We start from the raw sequence: 13377 nt of genomic DNA, 5'->3' as shown, positions 1-13377 counted from the left end.
GAAATGTTAACAAGTGCCCTTAAGGTATTGGTTATTAATCCATCTAAAAAAAAGTTTATATAGGAAAAAAAACAATTAATATTTTGACAATTTTTTTTAATTCTCATAAAAGTGGTGTCAAAACTTTCCTAAAATAAATTGTTAACTAATACTTTAAAAGCACTTATTAGTATGACCCAAATTTTTGTTTTTTTTGAGAGAGTATGACCCAACTTTTAATACAAAAAGTAAATTAACAATGCCCAATTAAAAAAAAAAAAAAAAAAAAATATATATATATATATATATATATATATACAAAGTCAAAAGATGTAATGCAAAGTAAGCGTGACGTCTACACGCCATATCTCTAGCATAATACCCCCTTTATTTTTGGTTTGTTTAAGATGAGATTTCCAAGGGTGTTTTATATATATATATATATATTTGTTGTTGTTGCTAAAACAAGAGTGTTATAAAATTACGAGAAATAGGAAGTATCTTAATAAATTTTATATATATAAAAAAAAAAATTGGCGATATAATTATTTTAAAAACATCCATTAACATGACCCATAATTTTGGGTCATGCTAACAAGTGCCGGTAATGGTTAACAATCAATTTGATAAATGTTTTGACACCACTTTTATGAAAAATGAAAAAAATTGTAAATAATTAATTGTTTTTTTTCTTTTTCCATAAAAATTTTATTTAAATAAATTGTTAACCATTTTCCCAACGGCATTCATTAGCATTACCCAATTTATAAGCTTTCAAAAAACAGTGAGTTTCAGTTAGCTCAACTGGTAAAGTCTCTAATAGTTGAATAAGAGATCCGAGATTCAATTTCTGTTTACACCAAAAACTGATTGGTGTCTTTGTCTGATGATAAAAGAGCATCATCAGGAGCGGATGCTATAAGTTAAAACTCTCTCTCAAAAAAAAAAAAAAAAAAGCTTTCAAAAAAATAGGGCAAAGGCAATAAACTATGAACAGCGAAATTGGCTTAGGGGAAAAGGAAGATTAATTACTATATATATGAAATAGATTTAGTTTTAAGCGGTTACTTATTGTCTTAAAAAATCCTTAAATACGATAAATAAAAATATTACATTTCAAAAAAGTTCGGAACTTCGGATTGCCATGACTGCATGCTACAAAACCGTTGTACTGTTCCTAATTAATAGTAATTAATCTTCCTTTTCCCCTAAGCCAATTTCGCTGTTCATATTTTATGGCCTTTGCCCGGTTTTTTTGAAGAGAGATTCTACATCTACAATATTTTCACAACATTTTTACAACAAATCATAGGTAGTTAGTTGTTATTGGTTCAAATTTGAACCTAACACTAAGATTATTTTTTTGTCCCAACAATAACAACTTGCCACCTATGATTTATTGTAAAAATATTATGAAAATATTGTGTACATATCATTTTTTTTTTTGAAAGCCTAGTTACTCCGTTGTCGTTCAATAAAATGTTTAAAAAGGGTAATTTTTTTTTTGACATTGGGATATTAAAGTCTGGAGTCAAAGAGGAGAGAAGAAACCAGAGAGAGAGAGAGAGTCATCTTCTCATGCAAGTGCGTCAATGATATGTAATGTAACATAATACTAGTGTATTGCTGTCATGTGCTCATTGCTACCCATCTTTTCACAAACCTACTCCCACTTTGATTTTTTCATTTTGCTTTTTTCTGATTTAGCTAATTTCCTGTCCAAAATCATCATGCTGATTGAATATGAGTTCAATGATAATTTTTCTTAAGATGCTCTTTGTCACCCAAATCCAATGAATGAAAAAAAAAAAAAAAAAACCCAAATTTTCTTAGCATATATTCTTTTTTATAGGACAACTTTTATTTACTACTAACTTATTTATTTAAATTCTATCTATTTAATTAAAAAAAACTTATTTTACTTTAAATGAGAAATAAAAAGTGACTTTAATTCTATATAATAATAAAAAAATGGCTTTAAACAAATAAAGTAACTTATTTCCTTAAATACACCTTTTGTTTGTTTATTTCTCCTTTTTATGCCTCAACCCCATGGTACCTCATACTTAATAACTTACGCACAAAAGTTTGGCTCTTGTTAAAAAGAGAATGATAGTACTTGATTATCCGACTTTCTTAATTTACTTCATAAGAGTTTTATAACTGAACTAGTATATTTTAATATTTTTAATAGAAACGTTTAAAGTTTAAATCTCAGTCCTCTATTATTATACCTATCAAATAACTTTTTAATCTAAGTATATATATGTGTAAAACTCCTTCTTGGAGATTTGAACATCAACCCTTACCTCCTCACACTCCACAAATACTTAATACTTGTAGAGTGACCATCGCGCTAAGAGTGTGTGGTGGTGGGTAAATTTTTGGATGGGTATTTGTTAATGAGTGTCTTAAACAAATAAGTCAAGGAATAATTAATATTAATTTATAAACCATAATGAAACCTGTTTGAAATACTTTTTTCAATAAGTCATTAATTAGTTTACACCCATAACTTAATAATTAAGGTTGCATATGCTTTTCATTAATGGCAAGTGATGACTTCGTTAGATATAACATGTATCTGAATTCATGATCTTTGTCAATGTCATTATGTAGAGCCACAAGTACCACTTGCTAACAGCCAACCTACTAATTATGAATTAGGACAAACCTTGGGTAAGTGTTATGGTACATTGGAGTATTAGTTAGACTATCAGTGATAGTGATATGTATTCAATTTTAGTTGCATGTTCCTATTTTGACAAACAAAGCCAAGTCTTTATAAATTTATAGGTTATGTTAATGGATGTTCTTAAAACAATTATATCGAAAAAAATTTTTTATTTTTTTTCATAAAAAGTTTATTAAAATATTTTCTAAACTAATTCCCTTTAGACACATGTTAACTTTCTCATAAGTTTATAACACTCTTGGAAATCTCACCTTTAAAAAACCAAAAATAAAAGGAGTACCATGCTAGAGATGTGGGGTGTAGATTACACCCTTTTCTTTCTCTTTTTTTATTTTATTGTATAAATAGCCTTTCATTTTTTTTTTCATTTTCTTAAGGCAAACCCTCTAGATCAAAACTAAAAATGACTAACAAAGATAAACTTATTAATATAAATTTAATAATAAATTTTTTGTATCCATTTTCAGAATTTGAGGACAAAAAACACTGGGTACTCTATTTGACATTTGATTCTTATATATGAAAAAAAGTTACTTTCCTAACAATATGCTCACAATCTTTTCCCACAATCTTCAATTTTTTTAATGAAAATGTCACTGCACTCATATTACTGAAAATATAAAAATGCCAAAAAGTTGATTTCTTATTTTGTTTTTATTCTCACGTTTTTTAGGTATTGAAACTGGAAATGACAACAAAAAATTAACCTAAGCAAGTTTTTCACCAGTGGCCGGATCACACAAAAAATAAGAATTGAAAACAGAATGCACCCATTTTTCAGAGGAACTAACCAATGGCCTAAAATTTTCTTTATTCTCCCATCCCACAAATTGTTCATTATGGCTTTTAGAATTATGGGTTGTTTCTAGAAGGTTGAAACAAATCATGGCTATGGTTTCTAGAATGACCATTGTTTTTGCCTATATACACTCACATATTGTCTTTTGCAAACAGGTGCCACTAAAAGCCATTTTATATAAAGTACCAACTGCTTCATCAACTATGGAGCTTTTCTTCCTTTGTGGTTTGATACTCTCAGTTTTCCTTGTTTCTCTTTGTTGTGTTGTATTCCTTCTATACCACAATTCCTATGCTTCACTCCCAAATCTTCCAAGGGGGAAGATGGGCTTACCTTTCATTGGTGAGAGCCTTGAGTTTCTCTCCACTGGAAGAAAGGGTCACCCAGAAAAGTTCATATATGATAGAATGGCTAAATTCTCTTCCCAAGTCTTCAAGACTTCAATCCTTGGAGAGCCGGTGGCTGTTATGTGTGGTTCGGCTGGGAACAAGTTTTTGTTTTCCAATGAAAACAAGCTTGTCACGACTTGGTGGCCAAATTCTGTGAACAAAATCTTCCCTTCCACTCAAAAATCCTCTTCCAGTAAAGAATCCAAGAATTTGAGAAAGTTATTACCAAACATCATGAAAGCAGAGGCCTTACAGAGATATATAGGTATCATGGACACTATTGCACAAAGACACTTTGCGGCTGGTTGGGATGGCAAGCAAGAAGTGATTGTGTTTCCACTTGCAAAGAGGTACACCTTTTGGTTGGCCTGCAAGCTGTTCTTGAGCATTGAAGATCCAAAGCATGTTGCAAAGTTTGAAGATCCTTTCAGTTTTTTGGCTTCTGGGGTCATTTCTATTCCCATAAATTTTCCAGGGACAGCATTCAACCGTGCTATTAAGGCTTCAAACTTGATAAGGAAGGAGTTGAGGGCTATCATTAAGCAGAGGAAGATTGATTTGGCCGAGAACAAAGCATCTCCCACACAGGATATTTTGTCACATATGTTGCTCACCTCTGATGAGAATGGACAGTACATGAATGAGATGGACATAGCTGACAAGATTATTGGTTTGCTTGTAGGTGGACATGACACAGCAAGCGCAGCTATTACTTTTGTTGTCAAGTATCTTGCAGAATTTCCTGATATCTACAATGAGGTCCTAAAAGGTAAACTTTCCTTCACTTACCTTTTTCAATTCAATGATTCTTCTATTCTTTGTGAATTCATAGTAGTGAATTTATCCCAATTTAAGCAAATTCCTAAAAGGGAGTTCAAATGATTTTCCACTGGTGATGGCATTTTTGTGGTGCCCACCTTATGGTTTCAACCTTATCTCCCCTCTCAGCCTCCCTCATCTACTTATCTGGAAAAAATAAAAAATAAAAAATAATTTCAAAAGACATTCTCAGACTGATAGGAAATAAAAAAAAGAAAAAAATAAATTTAAAAATACGATATTTTTTCCAACATTTTTCTTTTTCAAAATTTTTGACATGTCCAGTTGTGAAATAAGCTGTTCCTTCACAATTGTTTCCAATATTTCGAAATAAATTTAATGCTTGTTATTTTTTACCAAAAAAAAACATATATATATTCATGATAAAAAAAAAAAAAAACATATGGTGACATACTTAATCAATATTAATTATTGGACACTCTCAAAAGATAAACATAAAGTTTCTCAAAAAAAAATGATAAACATAAAGAACTCCACTATGTTTTTTCATTAAAATTATTAATAATGTTTTAGTGAATACCTAAATGATAAGTCATAAAAGATAAATTCATAAAAGACTATTACGTAATTCAAGTTTAACTTATTAAGGAATATATTAAGAATGTTGACATAAATATAAGTAGAAACAATTCAATTAAGAAAATTAAAAAAAAAAAAGAGAAAAAAAAAACTTTGAAATGAAAATAATTTAAACCAATTCTACATATATAAATTAGGAGACACTTTTTTTTTTTTTTTGTAAATAATCAAAATAAATCATGGGAGATAATGTCTTCATTGATTTTATTCCTTAATACAGGTTTTTCTCTTTTCAACAAAACCAAAATCTCAAATCATTTAAAAAATTATGTGGAGTACATAAAAAAAAAAAAAAAAACCACACGCTTTTAAGAGTTCGTTAGGGTTGAAAAGGATTACAAAGAATTTACCGGAATTTACTAGATTTGACCAGGTCATATGCTTTATTTTTTACTAATTCATTAATCCAACTAACCAAGTTGGTTTGGGTTTGATAACTATTCTAGAATGAAACATGCTAGAGGTACAACCTGTTTTACAACAAAATATCATGCTTAATTAATTTGCATTTGGATTAGGGTTTATTGAAAAGATTATTGATTTGTTTATTGAAAGTTGGCAAATATATGATTCAGTTTAAGAAATAATAGTTTAAAAAACTGAAGATATATATCAAAAAAAAAAAAAAAAAAAGCTGAAGATAAAAAAATAAGTTAATAAAATAATAGTAAAAAGCTTTAAAAAATGCCATTCTACTCGCTTTCTTTCATATGCTTGGAATGGCATTAATGCCTGTGGATGCAAACAAAAACTAGATTTAATAATTCCGTTTGTTTCGATGGAAAACTTTATATAAGTACAGTTTTTCACAATTTCCTATATTTAGTAGTATAAAAAAATGGATGAAAAGAAAGTTATATTTTATTAACTTTCCTTATTTAGTTTGATATGAGATAGAGTTATTTTCCACTAAAATTTTCAAAAAAAAAAAAAAAAAACTCTATCTCAAGAAAAATTAAATAAAGAAATTAATTTTATCTCATGTGAAGCTAAAATAAGGAAATTCAATAAATAGTTTTTGAACTTATTTTAAGGTTGCTACTAAACATGGAAAAATGAGATAGTTTTTTAGAAAATAATTTTTGAAATATTATTCATCTATATGTATAATAATAAGCAAAGCAGAGAGAAAATCTAATTAAATTTTAAATTAGAATTCAATTAGAGTCTAATTTTGCGTCATGTGTCTCATCTAATCTAAAATTTAGAATTTTGTACCAAGTAAGTTAATTTAGTGTAAAAAGTAAATTTTAATTAGAGTTTAATTTTGCGCCACGTGTCCTATCTAATCTAAATTTTTAAATTTTTGTGTCAAAGTAATTAATTTAGTGTAGAAAACAAGGAGTCCAATATAATAAACAATAAAAAATATAATCATATAACTAAAAAAATTCAAATTTATAAGTCATATATATATATATATTAATAGGTAAAGTTTAGAGAAAATCGAATTAGAATTTGAAATTATAATCCAAATTTATGTATGAACTACACCATAATTACCCACTTAAACTTGTGCCATGTGTCTACTTAAGTTTTTTTAATCTCTGTATCAAGTGAGTTAATAAGTACAAAATACTAAGAATCTAATATTAATGAACTATAAAATTAAAAAAAAAAAAACAATCACATATACTCAATAAAAATCACCACATGTTTTTCAAAAAATAAATAAAATAAAAATCACCACCTAACAAAAATCACCACATGTTCTATTTTATTAAAATTAGAAAAAAAAATGATATAGTATTAAATTTAGGAAATAATTTTAATATGTAACTAATTATGTTTACTTTTAAAAAATAATTTGACTAATTATCTATATTTTATAATAAAAATTGTATTTAATTTTAAATGTATGCATGAATGCATGTATTACATGCTATAAAAAAAATTAGTTTGACTAATTATTTATATTTTTATAATAAAATTTTGTTTAATTTTAAATACATCCATGCGTTTGCATAAAGTTACATGCTAGTTATCCATAAAATGTTAATGTCGAAACAAATAGTTATATTTTCCAACTTTCAGTAAACAAATTAATAATCATAGTTAAAATTTATTGGATTCAATATATTAGATTCTCCAATTATATTTACATTTTGAATGTAATTATCTTTGAAAAGACAGTGATTTTTTGTTTTATTGATCAATATAAACATTTATATATATAATTATAATTTTTACCCCTAGTTTAGATATATAATAGTAAAAATAATTCTTTTTATTGATAGCAGTAAAGGAAATTTGAAAGAAAAAAAAAAGTCGCTACAATAATTATTATTTCAAAAACTTATTGGAAAACTTTCTGTTATCCACCATTCCTCAAATTCTATTGTTGAATTGTAATGGATATAAATTTATAAATAAAACTATATTTTTCAGTATAAAAAGACAAAGTTAATAATGTTATTATTTAAATGATGTAACATTACGTTTCAAAAAAAATGATGTAACATTAAATATATTTTTAATTTGTAATAGATAATTGAAACCACGAATTGGATCCGTTTCTTACTTTTATGGCTAGTTTTCTTATACACTTAAGACAAAAGTTAAATCACACTGATACGAAGTCATTGTTTAGTCATCTTCATTCATGTTCTTGTATCAAATAGAGCAAATGGAGATTGCGAAATCAAAGAAACCAGGGGAGTTACTTAACTGGTATGACATTCAAAAGATGAAGTATTCATGGAATGTTGCTTGTGAAGTGATGAGACTTGCCCCACCCCTTCAGGGTGCTTTTCGAGAGGCCATTAATGACTTTATTTTCGCTGGTTTCTCTATTCCCAAGGGTTGGAAGGTTGGTATATGCGTTTTTTTTTACACCACGCCTATGCTTATGCACATGTGTTTTTGTACACTTTAATTTGGATGTTTATATTGGCAATAGCTTTACATTTTAAATTTTTGTTAATTTTCTAGTTATATTGGAGTGCAAACTCAACACATAGGAACCCAGAATTCTTCCCAGAGCCTGAAAAGTTTGACCCCTCAAGATTTGAAGGGAATGGACCATTACCTTACAGCTATGTACCATTTGGAGGAGGACCTAGGATGTGTCCTGGAAAAGAGTACGCACGCATGGAAATTCTAGTTTTCATGCATAATGTAGTGAAGAGGTTCAACTGGGAGAAGTTGCTTCTTGATGAGAAGATCATTGTGAATCCAATGCCCATACCGGCCAAAGGGCTTCCCATCCGCCTTCTTCCTCACAATGCTTAAATGTTACCGGCACCCTAATTCCACCATCTTACTGAGTGTATGCAGATAAATAAGGGTATACGAGATACTTGAATGCCATAGCTAATAGCCTAATAGTGAGGGATTATCTTTCTTTCTTTTTTCTTTTTTCTTTTTTAATTTTTTTTATATGTACAGAATTTTTTTAGAAATGACAAAATGTTACCTTAATTTACTTGCAGACCACCCCCACCTGATATTTTTTGCTGATTTGTAATGCCTTCCATACAAGTCTGTCCCTCACAAGGGTGCAAAGACCATCTTAGAAACAATAGCTATTTCATAAAAGTGGTTCAATAATATTTTTTTAATAAATAATATCTTGACATGATCTATAAAACTAATTAACTCAAAAATTTTTAATTTTACGATCATAATTAAAAGAGGATTATTGTAAACATCCCATTTTATACTGGTTAATAAACTCAAACTCTTGGTCCCCTGTGATGATACTAGAAGGCGAAAGTCTTAGTCAAATAGAGCATGAGTTGGAAAATGTAAAATGAGAAAATCATGGAAAAGCTCCTACAATTGGGTCCTTCAACTTTGGGCATGAAAGTCGAAGTACTCATAACCCAAAGCTACAACAAGAGAAGTCAGCATTTAAGTCAAATCATGAGCACAATATGAGGATGTAAAGGTCAAGGAAAATAAGTCTTTACCTCCCAATGACTTGGTGAACTGCCTGAACCATATGTGGAAACAAGGTGGCATACGTAGATCCATAATCAAAGTCCCTGATATGGTCCACATCCTCTAAAAATGGAAGTTGATGGGTCTTTGGTGATGAAGAGACATGGAAAATTCAATAAGTTTGGATGAGATGAAACAATGAAGTAATCAAGGAAATTTGCTGAGAACAAGAAAAATTTTGATGAGAATTAGGGTGTATCTTTATCAATGTCCTGATTTTTCTTTTTCAAACTATTGGAAAAGACTTGAGGTTAATGTCTTTTGAATTTTGTATTCCCCGCTTTCCCTAAGATTGCAATGTATTTTGTAGTTTAATGAATGTTTTCTTCAAATATATATATATACAGACTAAGGCCGGTTGAGGCCATGTGCGGAAGAAAATACAAATAAAGGCCGACTGAGGCCATATGATTACAAAGATAAATACCGACTGAGGCATATAATTGCGCCATTTGATTACAATGCTAAAGCTGGGTGAGGGGATAGTGTTTTGGAGCTATTCCTAAAACTTTGCCTCTGAGGTATTCTGGAACTCTTCCTAGAATTGGACCTCCGACTGGTGAGGTAATTGTTGCTACTACAATTGGACCTCCGACTGGTGAGGTAATTGTTGCTACTACAATTGGACCTGCTGAAGAATGGAGAAGAGGCTGCCTTAAATAGATTGGAGGGAGCCTTGGATGCCTTCTGAAGACTGCTGGAATCACGGAAGGTGAATTGTTTTTACTGAGGTGAAAACTCTTTCCACCGAAAGCAATAGTAATTCTGAATGATTATGTCTGTGAACAGTAACTTTTACTATTCTGTGAATAGTGACTTGTCCCCTTGCTTTTTTGGATTACTGTTCATCGGTCACTGTTGGATGAATAGTGATCTGCCGGGGAATCTGCTGAGTGCTGGTACTGCGGGTACTGTTCATATCAGTGGTTGGTGTTGATTTTGAATAGTAACTGAATTGGAATCTTATCCTGAGTTGCTGGGTCAGGATGCTTCAGTCAGTATCAGGAGCATCTGATGGATATCCATCGTAGGGATCCCATGGGGAATCATCATCACAATTGTGCTTGTGATATCTGGTATAGTGGTTACAGAGTCCGCAGTAGAGAAGGGGTTCATGTACAGGCTTCTTCCCCGTGAGGAACTCTTTAGGACTATCAGGACCAAGTTTCTTGAGGTTTCTGATGGCAGAATCATATGGTCGTCTTCCAAAAACATAGATCCTGTCTGTAGAACCTATAAAATGGTAGTCTTTCCATAGATCTTGGCTAATATCAAGAATTTGGTTGTTGAAGTAGTTCCTCCAGCGTTCTGCTAGAGCATTAGGGTATTTGTATGAAATATATGTATCTCCTTCATACCATGGGCCCTGATAAGTGAAACCATTGATGAGGACAAGATGCTTTGAGGGATGAACTTCCATCCAATTATCTTTGTCCCAATCTGGTAGAGTATTCCAACATCTGATAGAAACAAAAGGGCTGTTGATCTGTTTGACAGCATTTTGGATGATCTGGGGTAGCTAGCTAATTTGGTCATGACTTGTGAGCTTGATAAGTCTTATAAAACCGGATTCAAACATTTGTGAGAGCCAGACAGGATCTCTTTCTTCTTCGTCTGATCTGTCTTCATAATTGACCAAAAGTCCCGGAAAGGGATGCTTGTTTTCATATACTCTGGAGCTACTTGCAAAGTATTCTTCCCATTTAGCTTGCATGATAAAATTATCAATATCATCTTAATCGTCTGGATTAGGAATAGTGGTTGTTACCAACATTTTGAAATGTTTAAACCAAAGATTCAGAGATTCTTTCATAGCCTTGCTTCTCAGAATACGAGTTTGTAAGTCTGATGGCAAGTTGGCAGTGGCACTTCTTAGAGTAGCTCTAGTCTTAAGACTGAGCTTAGCATAATCAGTGCCCATGATAGTCATTTTATCCATTGAATGGATATCCTCTTTGCCAAAGAGTTGACTAGTTAAGACTTCATTCCTAGCTTCAAGGTTAACTAGGTGGATTTCTAGTGCTCTGAGGGTTTTTTGGAAAAGGTCTTGGGTTTTCCTGGTGTAGGCAAATTGGAGGTTATCAAGGAGACATTTAATGGAGTAGGGTAAATTTGTATATGCTCCATTATTGAATTGTAGGGTCCTGGATATAACTTCCTGTAAATCAATAGCCATATCACCACTGGAATATGTCACTATTGGAGAGACAAATTCCTGAAGGGATGTTGCTCGTCTATGGTTGGTAGAGGATGCGCATTCGTGCTTTACAAAAGACTGTCCCGCTGGTAGTCTTTTGTCTTGAGGATTTCCCCTTGCGGGTGCTTTCCCCTTACCCTTCTTTTCTACTGAAGAAGTCATTGTCCACTTATTAGTGGTATTAAATATTGCTCTCTTTCTCCTGCCAAGAAAGGTTTGGATCATTTGAGTTTTTCAAATAATTGTTAAAAACCCTTTTGTTTTTAAAATTGATGGATGCAGAGATACAAATATTTTCATGATGAATGCATGATGATAACAGGGACCAGTTGAGGTCAAAAGAATCATCAATTGTTTTGGCTGAATCAAGGTGTTGGGCTTGATTATGAGATGTGCTAGTACGGAGAGTTTTTGATATAGAAGCTTTCTGGAGGGAGCTGACTTCCCAAGGTTCGGGGCTTCTCATAAACTCAAATTTGACAGATTGACCAAAGGGATGGGCTATGATTCATTCTTGAATGCAATTAAGATCAGCACCTGAATCAATTAAGGCTATGACCTCAAATTCAAAATCATTGCTAATGACAATCTTGACTTTGGAATGCCATTTGTGGAAGTTAATCCTACTGATGGTATCTAAGAACAATTCTTTGTTGGGTTCTTGGATAAGGTCAGCTGTAGGGTTAACTGTTTGATCTACTTCATCATCTGAGGGACCTTCCTCATTGCTTTGATGAGAAGTGTTCTCCAAAAGTTGGATTCTTCGATTAAGGAGATCATAATCGACCCTGAGAATGGTTAATTCTTGCTTTAGGGTTCTAACTTCTGACTTGGTTTCCTTAATTTCTCTTTGGAGGTTGTTGATTGTAACTTCCTTTTTAGACTGGGTAAACCTATTGTAGATTTGTTCTAAATCTACCTTTGGTTGCTGGATTCTTAGTTTGGGTTTGCTGGTTTCCTTTACTAAGGTTTGATGGAAAAGGGTAAGCTTCTGAGCTTTGGTGACAGGGTCTTCTATAGCCTCTATGAGGTCCAAAAGAAGCTCTTCTTACCTATTGAGGAAATTAATGGTTTTGTTCCTACAACAACCATCTTTGCATGGTGTGGGTTCATTCGGGCCACTAAAGGTACTGGTTCTAGAGGAATCAGAGGATGACCTATACATCTATTTGAGTTCACTGTCACTAGCACTGCTGAATGACTCACTGTCTGAGTGGTCAAGTTCTAGTAATTTGAAGATCTCATTTTTGCTGGGTTGGTCACTAATGAGGCTATTGATAAGGGATTTGGCCTTAGCTCTACACTCACTCTTGAAAATGACCTTTCTTTCCACAGTTGTAGCATTTGCCTGATGCTTGTGGAATGGGTTCCTTGGAGTTTCCTTTCTTATAGAAATCATCATTCTTGTACTTCTGTTTTCTATAATACTTGGTTCCTTTCTTCCTATAGGATTTCTCAAAGGATTCCTTTCCTTTGTGCTTGGATTTCCTTTTGGAAGGTTTGACTGAGGGTAAGCCATACTGTATACAGAAATGTCCTATTTCATACTTGGCTTTGTTCTTGTTGATTTGGCTTTGGATTTTGAGATCCCTGCACATCTTCATTCCTTCACTTCGAATAGTGCTAGAGATGTCTCCATAGGTTAGGTTATCATAATCTATGACACCTGAGGGGCTCGAAAGGGTTTCTTTGACTTTCTGGCTGAATAGTGTTGGTAGATCATTAATGAATTTCTCCTTCCAAAATGGAGAGTTACAATCTCTTCTGTGCATGACTCTAGTGGTAAAGATATCTTCATACCACTTGTAGTCTCCTAGGGTTTTACATCTAAGGTTACTGAGCTGCTCATAAATCCTGGATGTAATGTTGTTGGGCTTTCCTATGAAGTGTTTCATGATCATATAGATCAGGGTATTGACTCCATCAGGAATTCCTTGTTCAATTTCATTGATGATAA

The 13377-nt window shown here is 31.8% G+C and overlaps 1 protein-coding gene across 1 annotated transcript; it reads left to right on the top strand.

Moving 5' to 3' along the window:
* The first annotated feature begins 3676 nt into the window (after window positions 1-3676).
* On the top strand, window positions 3677-8705 carry LOC142636407 (beta-amyrin 28-monooxygenase-like). Its single transcript, XM_075810623.1, has 3 exons — window positions 3677-4631; window positions 7903-8090; window positions 8213-8705. Exons 1-3 carry the CDS (start codon window positions 3677-3679, stop codon window positions 8510-8512), a joined length of 1443 nt encoding a protein of 480 aa, XP_075666738.1. The 3' UTR covers window positions 8513-8705.
* The last annotated feature ends 4672 nt before the right edge of the window (window positions 8706-13377 follow it).

The sequence above is a fragment of the Castanea sativa genome, chromosome 5, assembly GCF_040712315.1.
Source record: "Castanea sativa cultivar Marrone di Chiusa Pesio chromosome 5, ASM4071231v1".
NCBI classification, from domain to species: Eukaryota; Viridiplantae; Streptophyta; class Magnoliopsida; order Fagales; family Fagaceae; genus Castanea; species Castanea sativa.
The sequence above is the reverse complement of the archived record's forward strand: the minus strand, read 5'-3'. Positions and strand labels throughout refer to the sequence as shown.